General features: G+C 43.8%; 1 protein-coding gene across 1 annotated transcript; it reads left to right on the forward strand.

Moving 5' to 3' along the window:
* Nucleotides 1–1,270: 1,270 nt before the first annotated feature.
* GOT1L1 (glutamic-oxaloacetic transaminase 1 like 1) lies at nucleotides 1,271–7,262 on the forward strand. The gene is made up of 9 exons (XM_049865507.1): nucleotides 1,271–1,546; nucleotides 2,863–3,044; nucleotides 4,205–4,316; nucleotides 4,571–4,680; nucleotides 4,900–4,992; nucleotides 5,114–5,264; nucleotides 5,780–5,945; nucleotides 6,697–6,839; nucleotides 7,099–7,262. Exons 1-9 carry the CDS (start codon nucleotides 1,432–1,434, stop codon nucleotides 7,260–7,262), a joined length of 1,236 nt encoding a protein of 411 aa, XP_049721464.1. The 5' UTR covers nucleotides 1,271–1,431.
* Nucleotides 7,263–15,729: the final 8,467 nt, after the last annotated feature.

The raw sequence follows: 15,729 nt of genomic DNA on the forward strand, positions 1-15,729 counted from the left end.
TGCGATCAGCTAACTGAAAGGATGGCTGTTTGAACTTACTCACTGGTGCCGCGGAAGAAAGGCCTGGTGACCTGCTTCTGTAAAAGTTGTTATTGTTAGGTGCCATTGAGTCAGTTCCAACTCATAGCAACCTGTGTACAACAGAATGAAACACTGCCCGGTCCTGCACCAACCTGGTGATCGTTGTTATGCCTGAGCCCATTGGTTGCAGCCACTGTGTCAATCCATCTTGTTGAGGGTCTTCTTCTCTTTTGCTAACCCTTTACTTTGCTAAGCGTGGTGTCCTTCTCCAGGTTACGGCTAGAAAACCCCATGAAGTAGTCTTACTCTTTCACACGTGAGGTCGCCATGAGTCAGTGGCTTACTCGATGGCAGCTAATAGCAACCACAAAAACCCTTTGGAGGGACCTGTAAGGGAGTGAAGGAAGCAGAACTGTGTTCCCAGGTGTGATCTCAGGTAAAGTCTAGCCTCCACCTGACTTGAGGGTGGGCTCTGGAATGCAAATGAGACGGAGGGGCAGGCTTTTTGTTTGCCTAGATCAGGCAGTCATTGTCTACCCCCTTCGGTGAGGATGTAGCCTTTCCGGGTGAATTGGCTTCTGCCACTGATGGACAATTCTCCAGAGAAGGTACACGCATAAGCCTTTATCCACCAGCACGGCTGCAGCAGTGGGGACACTGACTGGTAAAGGATAACTGGGTGAGATACCAACAGTGTCTACAACAATCATTAAAAAGCTATTAACAGAAAAGAAAAAGAAAAATGCAAGATTAACCCTACAGAGGATGAGTCTTTTTCCTCTTGGCCTCTTTGCCTTCCACACTGCTTGACCATGGAACAGCTAGAACTGGAACTGCTAACAAATGTAGAAGCAAGTTTTGACTCTAGATCACTGAGATAACTGAGAGAAATAGGACCAGCCTGGGGAAATGCAAATTACACTGTTTCTAAGCATAGGACTTTTTATTCAGAGTGCTTTCTTTCTATTCCTTTTAAAGCCTGGGGCCCTTTGCAAAATGAAAGTAGAAGCTTTTTAAACTTATCCCTCCTCCTGTGTTGCCGCTTGGTCTGAGGTTTTCAAGGCAGAGAAAGCCCTCACCTGGCTCCTTGCTGCCTGCCCTGCTGTTCTGGCTTTGAAGGGGCTGGCGTGTTAGTTTGAATTGGGCGACTTGGGACTAGAGAAGAGACTGCCTCCCCGTTCCCCCTCTCTCAGGGACTTCTCCTTAAGTGCCATGGAATGTTCTTATGGCCCTTGTGGATTGTCACCACAGAGACTGGGAGTTGTGAGGTTCTGTTGCTCTGGTAACCAGTTGTTGGGAGCCTCTGCATTGGAGCTGCCAAGGCTCTGGGAAGAGGCAGGCCTGTATGGCACAGGCTTGGAATAAGGCAGGTCACAAAGTCATAGTCTCGGCTCCACTTTCATCTCAGTTATGCCCACCCTTTCAGTGTTCACGGATGTACCCATGGCCCACAAGCTAGAAGGCAGCTTGCTAAAGAGCTACAAACAAGATGATCACCCTAACAAGACGTTCCTGGCCTATAGAGGTAGCTGCCTAGTAGTTCTGGAGTATTGTTTTTGTTGTTCGTTGCTGTCAAGTTGATTCCCACTCATGGTGGTCCCAGGTGTGCAGAGTAGAATTGCTCCAAAGGTTTTCAAGGATGTGACCTTTTGGAAGGAGATCACTAGGCCTGTCTTCAGAGGTGTCTTTGGGTGGGATTGAACCACAAACCTTCCTGCCAATAGTCAAGCGCTTAACCGTTTGCACCACTCAGGGACAAGAATTAGTATATCTTACCCACTGCAGTCGAGCCAAATCTGACCTATAGCGGAGTAGAACAGAGTAGAACTGCCCCCATAGGGTTTCCAAGGCTGTAAATCTTCATGGAAGCAGACTCCCACATCTTCCTACTGCAGAGCTGGTGGTGGGTTTGAATGGTCGACCTTTTGGTTAGCAGCCAAGCACTTAGCCGCTGCTCTACCAGGGCTCCTTAGTATATCCTGACTGCCCCTAGAAAAAGAAAAACTGTTGCTGTATGGTCAACTACGACTCATGGCGACCCTATATGGGTCAGAGCAGAGCTGTGCTCCTTAAGGTTTTCAATGGCTGATTTTTTGGAAGCAGATCACCAGGCTTTTCTTCTGAGGTGCCTCTGGGTGAACTTAAACCTCCAACCTTTTGGTTAGCAGTAGAACACCTTAACTGTCTGCACCGCCCAGGGACTCCTAACTGTCCCTATGAGGGCTGTATTACACTGTTGCAGGGGACGGGGGAGGGATGGCCCAAGACTGGGCAGGTGCAGAGGCCTTTTCTGGTTAACAGAATTGCTCAGGTTGGAGTGGGGGGTGGGGGGGGGAAGCAGAGAATGTCGGTCATCCCATGTTCTCTGCCCTCCTCTGGGGGCATCTAGGTGTAATCTAGGTGTTAGGGGAGAGGAAATCCTATTCCCCACCTCTATGCTTTGGGGCCCACAGGGGCACTGACTTCTCTTTCCTCAGCTCTCCCTTGTCCCCACTCACTCTCTTTTCTGTTCCTGAACTGAGAATGGTTCCCAGAATGGATCCTTCTGTGTGCAGCCCTCCCCAGCCCCTGTGAAAGTCCGGGTTACCTTCATTTAGTCTCAAATGTCTAACTTCTACCTCGTGTATAACTTTTGCCCTTTAAGGTGGCCTAGGTTTATTTCATCTTTTATAAAAAGATAAAAAATTATATACATTCACAGACAGCATGTTGTTTTTGTAAAGAAAAGAAGAAAGTTGTCTTTTCATGGGCAACTTTCCAAAGTCCTGGGCTGGCTGGGTTGTTTGTGAGCTCTGTCTGCGGAGCCCAGACTCCAAGCTCCCTCTGCACCTTCCCTCGAAGTCTGCATGGCTGAAGACGGGCACCCCTGGGTTTCTCCCGTGGTGAAAAAACTCCGATCGCAGATCTCACAGGATCCCTCTCTGAACTACGAGTACGCACCCGTGATGGGCATGAAGTCGTTCATCCAAGCCTCCTTGGAGCTGTTGTTTGGAAAGCACAGCCAAGCCATTGCGGAGAACAGGGTCAGTAGAAGGGTCCTCCCTTTCTGACTCAGACCACAGGGAATGGACATCTGGGGATACACCATCTTCAACCTGAAAGGACCCCAGGAGGGCCCCCTGGCATTGACAGAGGAAGACACCTGAGGCTCAGAGGGTCCACACTCTATAGCCATTGTGGGCAGGGCTGGGATCAGAACCCAAATCCAGTGCCCTTTGCCCCACACACATTTCTTATTTCAGGGCTCTTTAAAGAAGGAATTATCTGAATCTTAGGTGGTCCTATCATTACAGTGAAATCTGTGAGAGCCAGAACTCGACAGGACTGCCTTGTTTTTCTGGGTGTTGAAACTTCGCTGCCTTTGACAGGGTGCAGCTTACCATTTTTCTATCACTCCCTACTGGTGGAAAGCATTTAAGCTTTCCTTTTCTGACAGATTTCCACTTTACACAAGTTCCCACTTTTGCAAGTTTTGCTGTACTATTATCGTATTAATCTTTCTTTTTCTACACTTTATATATGTGCAGTTTATTGTATGCCATTTATATCTCAGCATACCAAAAACAAACAAACAAACCTGGTGCCAGTGAGTTGATTCCAACTCATAGTAACCCTACAGGACAGAGTAGAACTGCCCCATAGGCTTGCCAAGGCTGTAGTCTCCTATGGAACAGCTGGTGGATTCGAACCATGAACCTTTTGATTAGCAGATAACCTCTTTAACCACTGAGACACCAGGGCTCCTATACCTCAATGTAACTGTTTTAAAAAACATAAAGATCCAGTTTCTGAAAAACCACTGTGTAATTTTTCAGATGATGCTGTCAGAAGTCTTCTCAATCATAATTCGCATGTCATCTGGGTTAAGATCTCCCCTGTATCTCCAAGGTCAACAATTTGTTGAAAGAATAAATGTATAAATGAATGAGTTAAGAAACAAATGAATTAGAGAGCATTTTTCCCAATATATAGCTTTGGAGGCTGGGGGTTTGAAATTAGGGTATTGGCCCTGTTGATTCCTTCTGAGAGCTCTGAGAGAGAATCTTCCATGCCTCTCTCCTAGCTCCTGTTAATGGCCAACGATCATTGGCTTGTAGATGCATCCTCACGTGGCCATTGTCTTCCTGTCTGTGTCTTTCTTATTACTCTTTTTAAAGCTTTATTTCTGTTTTTTTGTTGGCAGGTAGGGGGTGTGCACACTGTCGGTGACAATGGTGCCTTTCAGCTTGGGGCTCAGTTCCTCAGAACTTGGCATCAGGATTCTCGAGTAGTTTATATCACCTCTTTTCAGAAAGGTGAGTGTTACTCAAGATGAGGTTGACAGAAGATCCCTGCCCCGTGTTCCTGATTCCTACCCCAATTGCCATCTTTACTATTGTCCTTCTCACTCTCCATCACAAGAAAAACAGTGGACAAGCCACACTATGCTTGTCCTTTTCCTGTGATTGTCCCATCTTGAGCCATGGCTCTCAGGCCTATACTGTAGTATCTCTGCCTCCCTCTCTCCATTTTCCCATGCACCAGCTGATGGGGCGATGTATTCCCACAGAACTGTATGGACTCGTCTTCCAGGACATGGGCTTTACAGTTCGTGAATACTCCTTCTGGAACCCCAAGCAGATGTGCATGGACCCCAATATACTCATCAATGTGGTGAAGGTAGAGGGGGCCCACTCAGAAATTTCTCCCTAAACCCTTTTTACGGTCTTAATTTCCTCTCCACTCCTTCACCCCCATAACCATCCAAGGCCTTTTCTAGGCTTAGGTTTGCCTTGCCCTTTAGTAGGAGCCAACACAGGGAGTGCTCGCCCTTCCAATGCCCTGGTTTCACTACCACTTGGTAGTGGAGGTGCCTGATAAGATTATCTCTACCTGCAGCAGGCTCCATGTGGCAGTGTCCTTGCAGTTGGGAGCATCGCAGACTGCAAGTTGACACAAAGTCAGTGGACAAAGTTGATGTCCATCATGAAGGTGGGCCCAACCTCTCACCTTTCCTTCCTCCCTCTTGCCAACCACCATCTAATCTCCTCCATCAGTCTCATCCTTTTCTCATCCCATTTGGAACATTATTTCTTTCTCCTTTCTCCTACAGAGCAAGCAAATATTCCCATTTTTTGACATTCCCAGTCAAGGTTTCTCCTCTGGTGACCTGAATGAGGACAGTAGAATTTTACGATACTTTGTGGCTCAAGGCTTTGAGTTCTTCTGCAGCCAGTCCCTGTCCAAGAATTTTGGCATTTATGGTATGGTATGGGCATGAGCCAGAAGGGGATGGGAGGCCTGGAGCTGAAGTGGGGACTAATCCATGGCACAAAAGATGTTTTTGGCATCTCTTACCCTCTGGAGAGAGCCAAGGACTCCAGAGAGAACACCACAGAGGCAGAAGGGAAGAGCACTGGGCTAGAAGTTGGGTGTTATGATATTGTCTTACCTCAGCTACTGAAACTAACCACTAAAACTGACTGTGGTTAAAATTTTTCACCCCCTTAGGCCTCTGTTTCCTCAATTTTAAGATGAGGGAGTAGAACTCAGTGATCTTTCAAGTCCCTTCCACCTTTAAGACTATTGCTTATGGCTAGTTTTCTGGAAGAATGGCCTCTAGCAATTTTCTGGAATCAGATCCCAGTGTGGCTGGGTTGGGATGAGGGCCCCATAATTCAACTTTCTGCACGGTTGGAGGAAGAACACTGTCATAGGTGAAGGGTCTAGTAATAGAGGAGGAGACTGAGGAATGAGGATGTTTGTCCTAATGCTGCAGATGAAGGAGTGGGAGTCCTAGCCGTGGTGGCACTCAGCAACCAGCACCTGCTGTGCGTCCTCTCCCAGTTGATGAACTTCGCCCGTGTCCTGTGGCTGAACCCTCCTACTATGGGTGCCCGCATCATCACCTCAATCCTCTGTAACCCTGCTCTGCATGGAGAATGGTAAGGGTAAAGGATGGCGGCAGGAAGGGATGAGTAGAGCCTCCCACTCACTCATGGAGTTGAACTGGGTGCTTCTCTTTCTGCCTATAGAACTTTTTTACTCCATTCGTTCATCAACATTTACTGAGGGCCTGCTATACACCTAGGAATCCCTGGGTGGTGCAGACAGTTAAATGCCTGACTACTAGCCAAAAGGTTGGTGGGTCAAACCCACCTGCAGGAACCTTGGAAGACAGTCCTTGTGATCTGCTTCCAAAAGGCCAAACAGCTTTGAAAACCCTGTGGGGCACAGTTCTACTCTGACATACACAGGACTGCCATGAGTCAGGACTGACTTGATGGCAACTAGCAACAACGTGCAAGGGTTACCTTACCTTGAGGGACTGGGCAATATTCTTTTTGAATACAGTTCAGTGGAGTTATTTGAACTCTTCCAGACTACAGGGGAGGATTATGGAGTATCAGAGGCTTGCTATGAGTCAGGACCACTCGACAGCCCCTAACAACAACAGCAAGAGGCTTGCTGCTCTGGCAAAAACTGCTGAGGAGCTTGCTTGGCTTGCTTAAATTAATATGGGTTGACTGCACCACTCCCCCCATTCATTACCATCCAAGGGTCCTGACTTAACTGGAGTGCCCTTGGGCACTCTGCAGGGGCCTTTTGAAGGGAAGAAGAGTGGGATGGCCATGAGGAGGTCTGAGAGCAAGGGGAAACCTCACACCCCCATTTCTTGCTGTCCTTCCTTGGCAGGAAGCACAGTCTAATAAGGGTTGTAGAGAACATCATGCTGATCAAGGAAAAGGTGAAGGAGAAGCTCCGGCTTCTGGGAACCCCTGGCTCCTGGGATCACATCACTGACCAGAAGGGGACCCATAGCTATCTTGGACTCAACTGTAAGTGCCTAAGAAGGGGGTGGCTCCCCACTTTCTGACCTTGGGCCAGTCTTTGAGCATTAAACTTTACTGACTAGGTGCCCAGTCCCTAGCTTTGCTCTAGATTTTAGTTCTTTTCTGAAGAAGTGGGCCTGCTTTTAAGATCCTTCTGGACTCCCCCCAAAACGCTGACACTCCCTAGCCCTCATCACACACCCCAGGCTAGAGGGGAGCTAAGAGGCGGCCACATCCAGCTCTGAAGCCCTGTGATTATCACCAGCCCAGCAGCTGGAATACCTGGTCAAGAAGAAACATATCTACATCCCCAAAAACAGTCGGATTAACTTCACCTCTATTAATGCCAACAACATAGATTACATCACCCAGAGCATCAACGAGGCTGTCCTCTACGCAACGGGCTCAGAGAAATTTCTTCAGAAGTAGATGACTGCTTATTAGAATAAAAACTTCAGTGTTTGCAAAAACCTGGTACTAATCATTCATTGCTGTGATTCATTTATTTATTTATTGGCAAAGCACTCTCTCTCCATCTCTTTATGGAGTACTGCCTGGCCTCAGCAAAGAGAAAAAATGGCCTAGAGAAGGAGGTGTGTCTGCCTTCATTGACCATCTCATATTTATTGGTCACCTATTGTGTTAAGGCTCTGAGCTGGGCATTGAAGAGACTGCAAAAAATAGGTACATCCCAGTCCTTCTTCTCCAGGAGCTTAGAGTCTACTTGGGGGACAAGCCTTCGTCACATGAAATAGTTAAGTAACAGTTCAAGACTGAATGAAATACGAAGTCACAATGAATTATGTAGACAGTAAGTGTGTTAGGAATTTAGAAAAGAAATACCTCAATGTGGGCCAAAGTAGCTGGGGAAGATCTCTTGAGGAGGTAGGACTTGATTTGAATATTGATGGATGGCTAAGATTAGGATAATAGGTGGAAGGATCTCCTAGTCCAGAAAACAATCTGAGCAAGAGCTACTGGCATAATATTAAACAATGAATATTTATTAAGTATCTACTAATGAACGTAACTCTACAAGTACCCAGGGTACTAATAAGACACAGTTCCAGCCCTTATATTGCCTCCCACTCTAGCTGGGGAGACACAACTTATATGGTAAAAATGTAAATAACAATAAAAGGTGACAAGTAATAAGTGCCAAGTGAGTGTTTCAAGTAAGGGCAAAGAGGTTGGCCTGGGACAAGTAGAGAGTGCTTATGGAGGAGCTAGATGAAAATAAGGTTGAGTAAGTCACGTGGAACCAGTTTATAGCAACGTCAAATGCCAGTCTGAGAAATTTGGACTTACAGTCTTTGGAAAGTTGCTGAAAATTGCTATGGAGAAGTGATATACCCAGGGTCCCATGCTGTGCAGTAAAGGGTTAACCCAGCAGGCCTGAATTGTCCAAAACCTGTACTTTCCAAAGGTCTTCAGGACTGGCCCTTGTTGGCTTCTGGGAAATGACCTCTGAGCCCTTGGAGTATCCTTCCTGATAAGATTGTCTTTGCATGCCTGAGACCTTGAGCTATGCTGTATTAGTTTGAACTCTGTGGGGCTGGACACTGAATAGCTAAGGTCAGTCATGCAGGTGCGCATGCCTAGTGACTAACCCCCAGTAAAAACCCTAGATGCCAAGGTTCAGGTGAGCTTCCCTGGTTGACAACACTTCACACATGTTGTCACCCATCATTGCTGAGAGAATTAAGTGTTGTCCATCTGATTACACTGGGAGAGTACAACTGGAAGCTTGCATTTTGTTTCTTCTGGACTCCACCCAATGTGGTTTTTTCTTTTGCTGATTTTAAGCTCTATCCTTTCACCGTAATTCATCATAACCATGAGGGTAATAGCTTTTTGGGTCCTGTGGGTCCTCCTAGTAAATCATCCAATCCGAGGGTGGTCTTCAGGATCATGACACACACACAATCAGGTGTGGAGCTGGGTTTAGCACAAGGATGCAGGCAAATCCACTTTCTGCTTTCTTGCAATCCTTGCAGATTACTCTTGCAGGACTCAACCTTCTGGAGTTGAGTTTTAGATCCCTAAATCTTTCTGCCAAGCCTAGTGGGCTCCTGACTGGTAAAGAAATAGTCCTCTTCCTATAGAGTGTAATTCTTTTTATTTATTTTTTAATTGTGGTGAAAATATGCACACCAAAAACAGTCACCAGTACAACTTCCACATTTGCAACTCATTGACATTGATTACATTTTCACGTTGTGTCACCATTATTGCTATTCTTTTCCAAATAATTCCACCACTATTAACACAAACTCCATGCCCCCAAACAAAAACTTCCCCTTTCCCCCTCCCTTCCATCCCTAGTAACTATGAATAATCTTTGGTTTCTATATATTTGCTTATTTCATACAAGTGAGATCATATGGTATTTGTCCTTTTGCGACTTATTTCATTCAGCATAATGTTGTCAAAGTTCATCTATGTTGTGGGATGCACCAGAACTTCATTTCTAGTTATGGTTCAGTAATGTTTCATTGCTTGTGTGCATCACATTTTGTTTATCCATTCATCTGTTGATGAACGTTTTAGTTGTTTCCTCTTTTTGGCGACTGTGAAAAGTGCTGCAATGAACATTGGTGTACAGGTTTCTGTTTGCATTCCTGCCTTCACTTCTTCTGGGTATATACCTAAAAAAAAAAAAACCTAAGGAGACTGTAATTCTTATGAGAAAAAAACAAAGCTTTTGTAACTCCTATGAGACTTTAGGAAACACTGGTGGCACAGTTGTTAAGAGCTACCAGCTACTAACCAAAAGGTCGGGAGTTCAAATCCACCAGGTGCTCCTTGGAAATGCTATGGGGCAGTTCTACTCTGTCCTATAAGGTCACTATGAGTGGAAATCGACTCAACGGCAACTTTTTTTTTTAATGAGACTTGGAGGTCTCATAAGTGAGGAGGTTTGCAGGCAAGTTCATGCAGCGAATAGATCCATCTCCTCTAGTTTCCTGTTGCAAAGAGATGGATTTATCTTGAGTCCCTATGTTTGTCCACAAATGCAGGTTCTTCTTTCAGCTTTGTTTGAAGGCTCCTTTATACCCAAGTTCTAAAGATCTTCTAGTCCCGATGTCAGATGAACTCCAGAGGAACCCTCAGCACCTATGGGTGGCATGTTTTAACTGTTCTCAAAGGTCCATTAGCAGGAGGATAGGCTCTATTATGACTGGCTATCTCCAACTGTCCGTGCCTAAGGAAATATTGAACTTTCAGGTTTTGTAGGTCAGAAAGCATTAAATCATCAAAACAAAATCACTGTCTTTTCTGCTATTGGCTTATATGAGAGACAAGAATTTCCAGTGTACCCATCCAGGAATCAGGCAGGATTTGGTGGAGAGAAAGGTTGTCCTCTTATCATTTGTTCTAGCTGGTTTCAGTACCCCATTATTGATTTTCCATTCAAGGTTAATTTAAGCTTCCTTGAAACTGTTTTCTGCATAGATTACCTCTTAAGTTAATTAGTTTCAGGTACCTGATTATTCTTTGCTTAGAGTATTAATGAAACTAAAATCGTTCCTATGAACATTTTCAAGAAGAGTAGGAAGAATTATATAATGAACCCTCTCATACCCATCAGTCAGCTTCAGTGATTAAGTCATAATCTATCTTGTTTCTTCTATATACCCATGCATACCTTTGAATTATTTTGAGCAAATAATCATGTATTTTCATCTGTAAATACTTTAGTGTGGATTTCTAAAAGACAAAGCCTCCTTTTAAAAAATAACCATAATACCATCATTACACACCCAAAAGCAACAATTACTTGATATCATCATATATCCACATACATATTATAATGATTGTCCTATAATTGCTCTTTTTAAAAATTATTTGTGGTTAACCATACATTGTGACTGGTTATTGTGGTGGCTTGCAAACATGTATGAAAATTCTTAACGTGCCTCCCATCCAAAGGTAGTTTAATTCCCTTCGCCTTAGGGGAATTCTAACAAACAAGAGTGCAGAAGAAGTGATGCTGTGTGGCTGCTGTAGTTAAGTCATAAAAGGTGGTACAACTTCCACTCGTGTTTCTTTCTCTCTTTCTCTCAGGATTCTTGCTTTTGGAACCCTGTCAGCAGACTGTGAGCAAGGCAAGCAAGCTCATGGAGAGGCCATGTGTAGGCAAGGGTGGGTATTCTGGCCTCAGCCCCAGTAGAAGGCCCAGCTGACATCCAGAGTCAATGGCTAGACACGTGATGGTTCCAGTCCCCAGCCTTTGAGCCATCACAGCTGTCTTAGGTTGGGTTCTCCAGAGAAGCAAAACCAGGAAAGCCTAAAAAAATATATATAGAGATTTATATCAAGGAAATGGCTCACATAGTCGTAGAGGCTGGAACGTCCCAAGTTCGTAGTCAGAAAAGAGGCTTCTCCTGATTCATGTAGCCACAGGGGCTGTCAAACCCAAGATCGGCAGACCGGAGAGGAGGGCTGTTGCTCACAGGCTGTGAAGGTCAATGAATCCCAAGACCGGCAGGCAAGATGGTAGGTAAGCTGCCAGCTCAAGCCTCTAGAACCAGAGGTCAGACAAATGGGAGCCAGCTGCAGCATCCAGAACCAGCAAAAGCCCCAGCAAGGAGAGAAGGAAGAGCTAGGTGGCAGAGGGCAGAGAGATGAAGTCTGAGAGAGGCAGTTACCCACCATAGGCCCCAACCTTGCTGGTACTAACTCACAGCAGATCAGGAGGGATCAGGCCTTGGAGAAGGACATCATGCTTGGTAAAGTAGAAAAAGAGGAAGACCCTCAGCAAGATGGATTGACACAGTGGCTGCAACAATGGGCTCGAGCATAGCAACAATTGTGAGGATGGCACAGGACCGGGCAGTGTTGTATATTGGGTTCTGTTATATATTGGGTTACTGTGAGTTGGAACTGATTCAATGGTACCTAACAACAACAATAACAACATATATATTTATATATTTTACTGGTTTTGCTTCTCTAGAGAACCCAGCCTAAGACAACTACCTATGAAGTTAGCTTACTGAGACCGAAAAAAAAAAAAAAAAAGGAACCTGAATCTGATCCAGCCTCTAGATTGAAATTCCAATTTTCAGAAAATACTGGAGGACAGAGGAATATGTTAAATGATAGTATGGGATGTATCAGCAAAATTCAGTCTGTGGGAAACCTTGCAGGACAAAAGGCAGTTCTTCAATAAAAAAAAAAAAAAAGCAAGGAAACTGTAGATCAAAATTAACATAAAAGACAAAATAATTGTCCCAGCTGTCTATAGCTGTATAACAAACCACCCCAAAACTTAGTTACCTAAAACAGCAATATTTATTTTGCTCGTGAATCTTTGATTTGGGAAGGGATCTGCAGGGACAACTCATTTCTGCTCCACTCAGAATTAGCTGTTGTGATTGTGTTAAGATTGTGTGTCAGCTTGGCTGGACCATGACTCTCAGTGTTTTGGCAGCCGTATACTGTTGTGATCACTTCCCTGTTGAGATTTGATACGTGATCAGCATAAAGCCCTCCAGGTTCATCCATGTTGTGAGATGCTTCCCAGATTCATCAGTGTTCTTTGTCATTGTGTAGTGCTCCATTGTGTGTATGTTCCATAGTTTATCCATTCATTTGTTGATGGACATCTAGGTTGTTTCCATGTTTTTGCTATTGTGAACAGTGCTGCAATGAACATGGGTGTGCATATGTCTATTCATGTGACGGCTCTTATTTCTCTAGGATATATTCCTAGGAGTGGGGTTGCTGGATCATATGGTATTTCTATTTCTAGCTTTCTAAGGAAGTGCCATATTGTTTTCCAAAATCGTTGTGCCATTTTGCATTCCCACCAGCAGTGCATAAGAGTTCCAATCTCCCCATAGCCTTTCCAACATTCGTTATTTTCTGGGTTTTTTTTTTTGATTCATATCAATAATGCCAGGGTGATATGGTATCTCACTGAAGTCTTGATTTGCGTTTCTCTAATGGCTAGTGATTATGAGCACTTCCTCATGTGTCTGTTAACCGCTCGAATATCTTTCTTTGATGAAGTGTCTGTTCCTTTGCCCATTTTTAAATTGGATTATTTGTCTTTTTGTTGTAGAGGTTTTGGATTTTCCTATAGATATTTAGAGATTAGACCTTGGTTGGATTTGTCATAGCCAAAATTTCTTTCCCAGTCTGTAGGTTCTCTTTTTACCTGTTCGGTGAAGTCTTTTGATGATCATCAAGTGTTTAATTTTTAGAAGATCCCAGTTATCTAGCTTATCTTCTGGAATTTGTGTGGTGTTAGTTATGGTTTGTATCCTGTTAATGCCGTGTATTAGGGCCTCTAGCGTTGATCCTATTTTTTCTTCTATGATCTTTATAGTTTTTGCTTTATATTTAGGTCTTCTTTGATTCATTTTGAATGAGCTTTTTTGTATGGTGTGAGGTATGGGTCCTGTTTCATTTTTTTGAAGATGGACGTCTAGTTTTGCCAGCACCATTTGTCAAAAAGACTGCCTTTTCCTTTAGGGGGTATTTTTGGTTTAAAGTTTAAAGATTATCTCAGGACAGTAGTTTCAGGGGGGTTCATCCAACCTTCATAGCTCCAGAAAGTCTGGAGTCCATGAAAATCTGAAATTCTGTTCTGTATTTTCCTCCTTTGGGTTAGGATTCTTCCGTGGAATCTTTGATCAAAATGTTCAGTAATGGTTGCTGGGCACCGTTCAGTTCTTCTGGTCTCATGACAAAGAAGGTAATTGTTCATGGAGGAAATTAGCCACACATTATATATCCTCCTATTCCTGACTCTCTTTCTTCCTCTGTTGTTCCAGGCAAATAGAAACCAATTGCTCTTCCTTGGACAGCTGCTTGCAAACTTTTAAGACCCCAGGCACCGTGCATCAAACTAGCAGGTAGAATAGAGCCACTAAACATGTTATTAGGCCAAATAACTGAGATGTGCCATGAAACCATGACCCTAAACCTCCAAACCAAGAAACCAAATCTCATGAGGATTTTGGTTGTACATAATGAGGCTCAGTAGCTACTCTTTCTTTTTTGTTGTTGTTGTGAATATATCTATCATACAACTTTTTCCAATTAAACTTTTTACAGGTGTACAACGTATGACAACAATTACAATAATTGACTGTACAACCCTACCCTTAATCAACTCGATATTTCCATCACCATTAACCACCATCCCCCCCTTACCCCCTCCTTCCCACTCCTGGTAACCACTAATAAACTTTGTTGTCTATACATTTACCTTTTCTTGACTTTTTATATAAGCAAGGTCATACAATATTTGTCCTTTTGTGATTGAGTTATTTTGTTGTTGTTGTTAGGTGCTGCTGAGTTGTTTCTGACTCATAGCCACCCTGTGTACAACAGAGCAAAACCATTGCCCAGTCCTGTGCCATCCTCAAAAACCTTGCTATGTTTGAGCCAACTGTTGCAGCCACTGCGTCAATTCATCTCGTTGAAGCTCTTCCTCTTTTTTGCTGACCCTCTGCTTTACCAAACATGATGTCTGTCTTAGTTATCTAGTGCTGTTATAACAGAAACATCACAAGTGGACGGCTTTGACAAACAGAAATTTATTCTTTCACAGTCTAGTAGGCTAGAAGTCAGAATTCAGGGCACCAGCTCCAGGGAAAGGCTTTCTCTCTCTGTTAGTTCTGGAGGAAGGACCTTGCCATCAATCTTCCCCTGGTCTAGGAGCTTCTCCTGCGAGGATCCCAGGTACAAAAGACACACTCTGCTCCTGGAGCTACTTCTTTCTGGTGTAAGGTTCCCCCATCTCTCTGCTTGCTTCTCTCTTTTATATCTCAAAAGGGGTTGACTCAAAACACAACCAAATACTATAGATTGAGTTCTGCCTTATTAACATAACTACCTCTAATCCTGCCTCATTAACACTATAGAGGTAGAATTTACAATGTATTAGAAAATCACATTACATGGTAAAATGATGGATAATCACACAATCTGGGAATATGGCCTAGCCAAGTTGACACACATTTTGGGGGGACATAACTCAATCCACAACAGTATCCTTCTTCAGGGACTGGTCCTTCCTGATAACATGTCCAAAGTACATGAGACAAAGCCTTACCATCCTCCCTTCTAAGGAACATTCTGGCTGTACTTTTTCCAAGACAGATTTGTTCATTCTTCTGGAAGTCCATGGCATATTCAATATATTTCACCAACACCATAATTCAAATGCATTAATTCTTCTTCCGTTTTCCTTACTTATTGTCTAGCTTTCACCTGCATATGAGGGGATTGGAAATACGATTGCTTAGGTCAGGCCCACCTTAGTCCTCAAGGTGACTTCTTTGGTTTTTTGCACTTTAAAAAGGTCTTTTGCAGCAGATTTGCACAAGGCAACACGTCATTTGATTTCTTGATTGGTGTTTCCATGGGCATTGATTGTGGATCAAGGTAAAATGAAATCCTTGACAACTTTAATGTTTTCTCCATTTATCCTGATGTTGCTTATTGGTCCAGTTGTGAGGATTTTTGTTTCCTTCATGTTGAGATGTAATCCATACTGAAGGCGGTAATCTTTGATCTTCATCAATAAGTGCTTCAAGTCCTCTTCCTTTCCAGCAAGTAAGGTTGTGTCAACTGCATACTGAAGGTTATTAATGAGTCTTCATGTCCATTTTGGTCTTCTCTTTCTTTCCTGTCTTTTTAATAACCTTTTGTATTCTTCATGTATGATATCCTTGATGTCATCTCACAACTCATCTCGTCTTCAGTCATTACTGTTCAGTGTGTCAAATCTATTCTTGAGATAGTCTCTAAATACTTCGGCTGTCGTGGTCTTGTTTTAATTTTTTTCAGCTTTGACTTAAACTTGCATAGGAGCAATTGCTGGTCTGTTCTGCAGTTGCACCTGGCCTTGTTCTGGCTGATAATGTTGAGCTTCTCC

Source organism: Elephas maximus, chromosome 22, assembly GCF_024166365.1.
Source record: "Elephas maximus indicus isolate mEleMax1 chromosome 22, mEleMax1 primary haplotype, whole genome shotgun sequence".
Lineage (NCBI taxonomy): Eukaryota > Metazoa > Chordata > Mammalia > Proboscidea > Elephantidae > Elephas > Elephas maximus.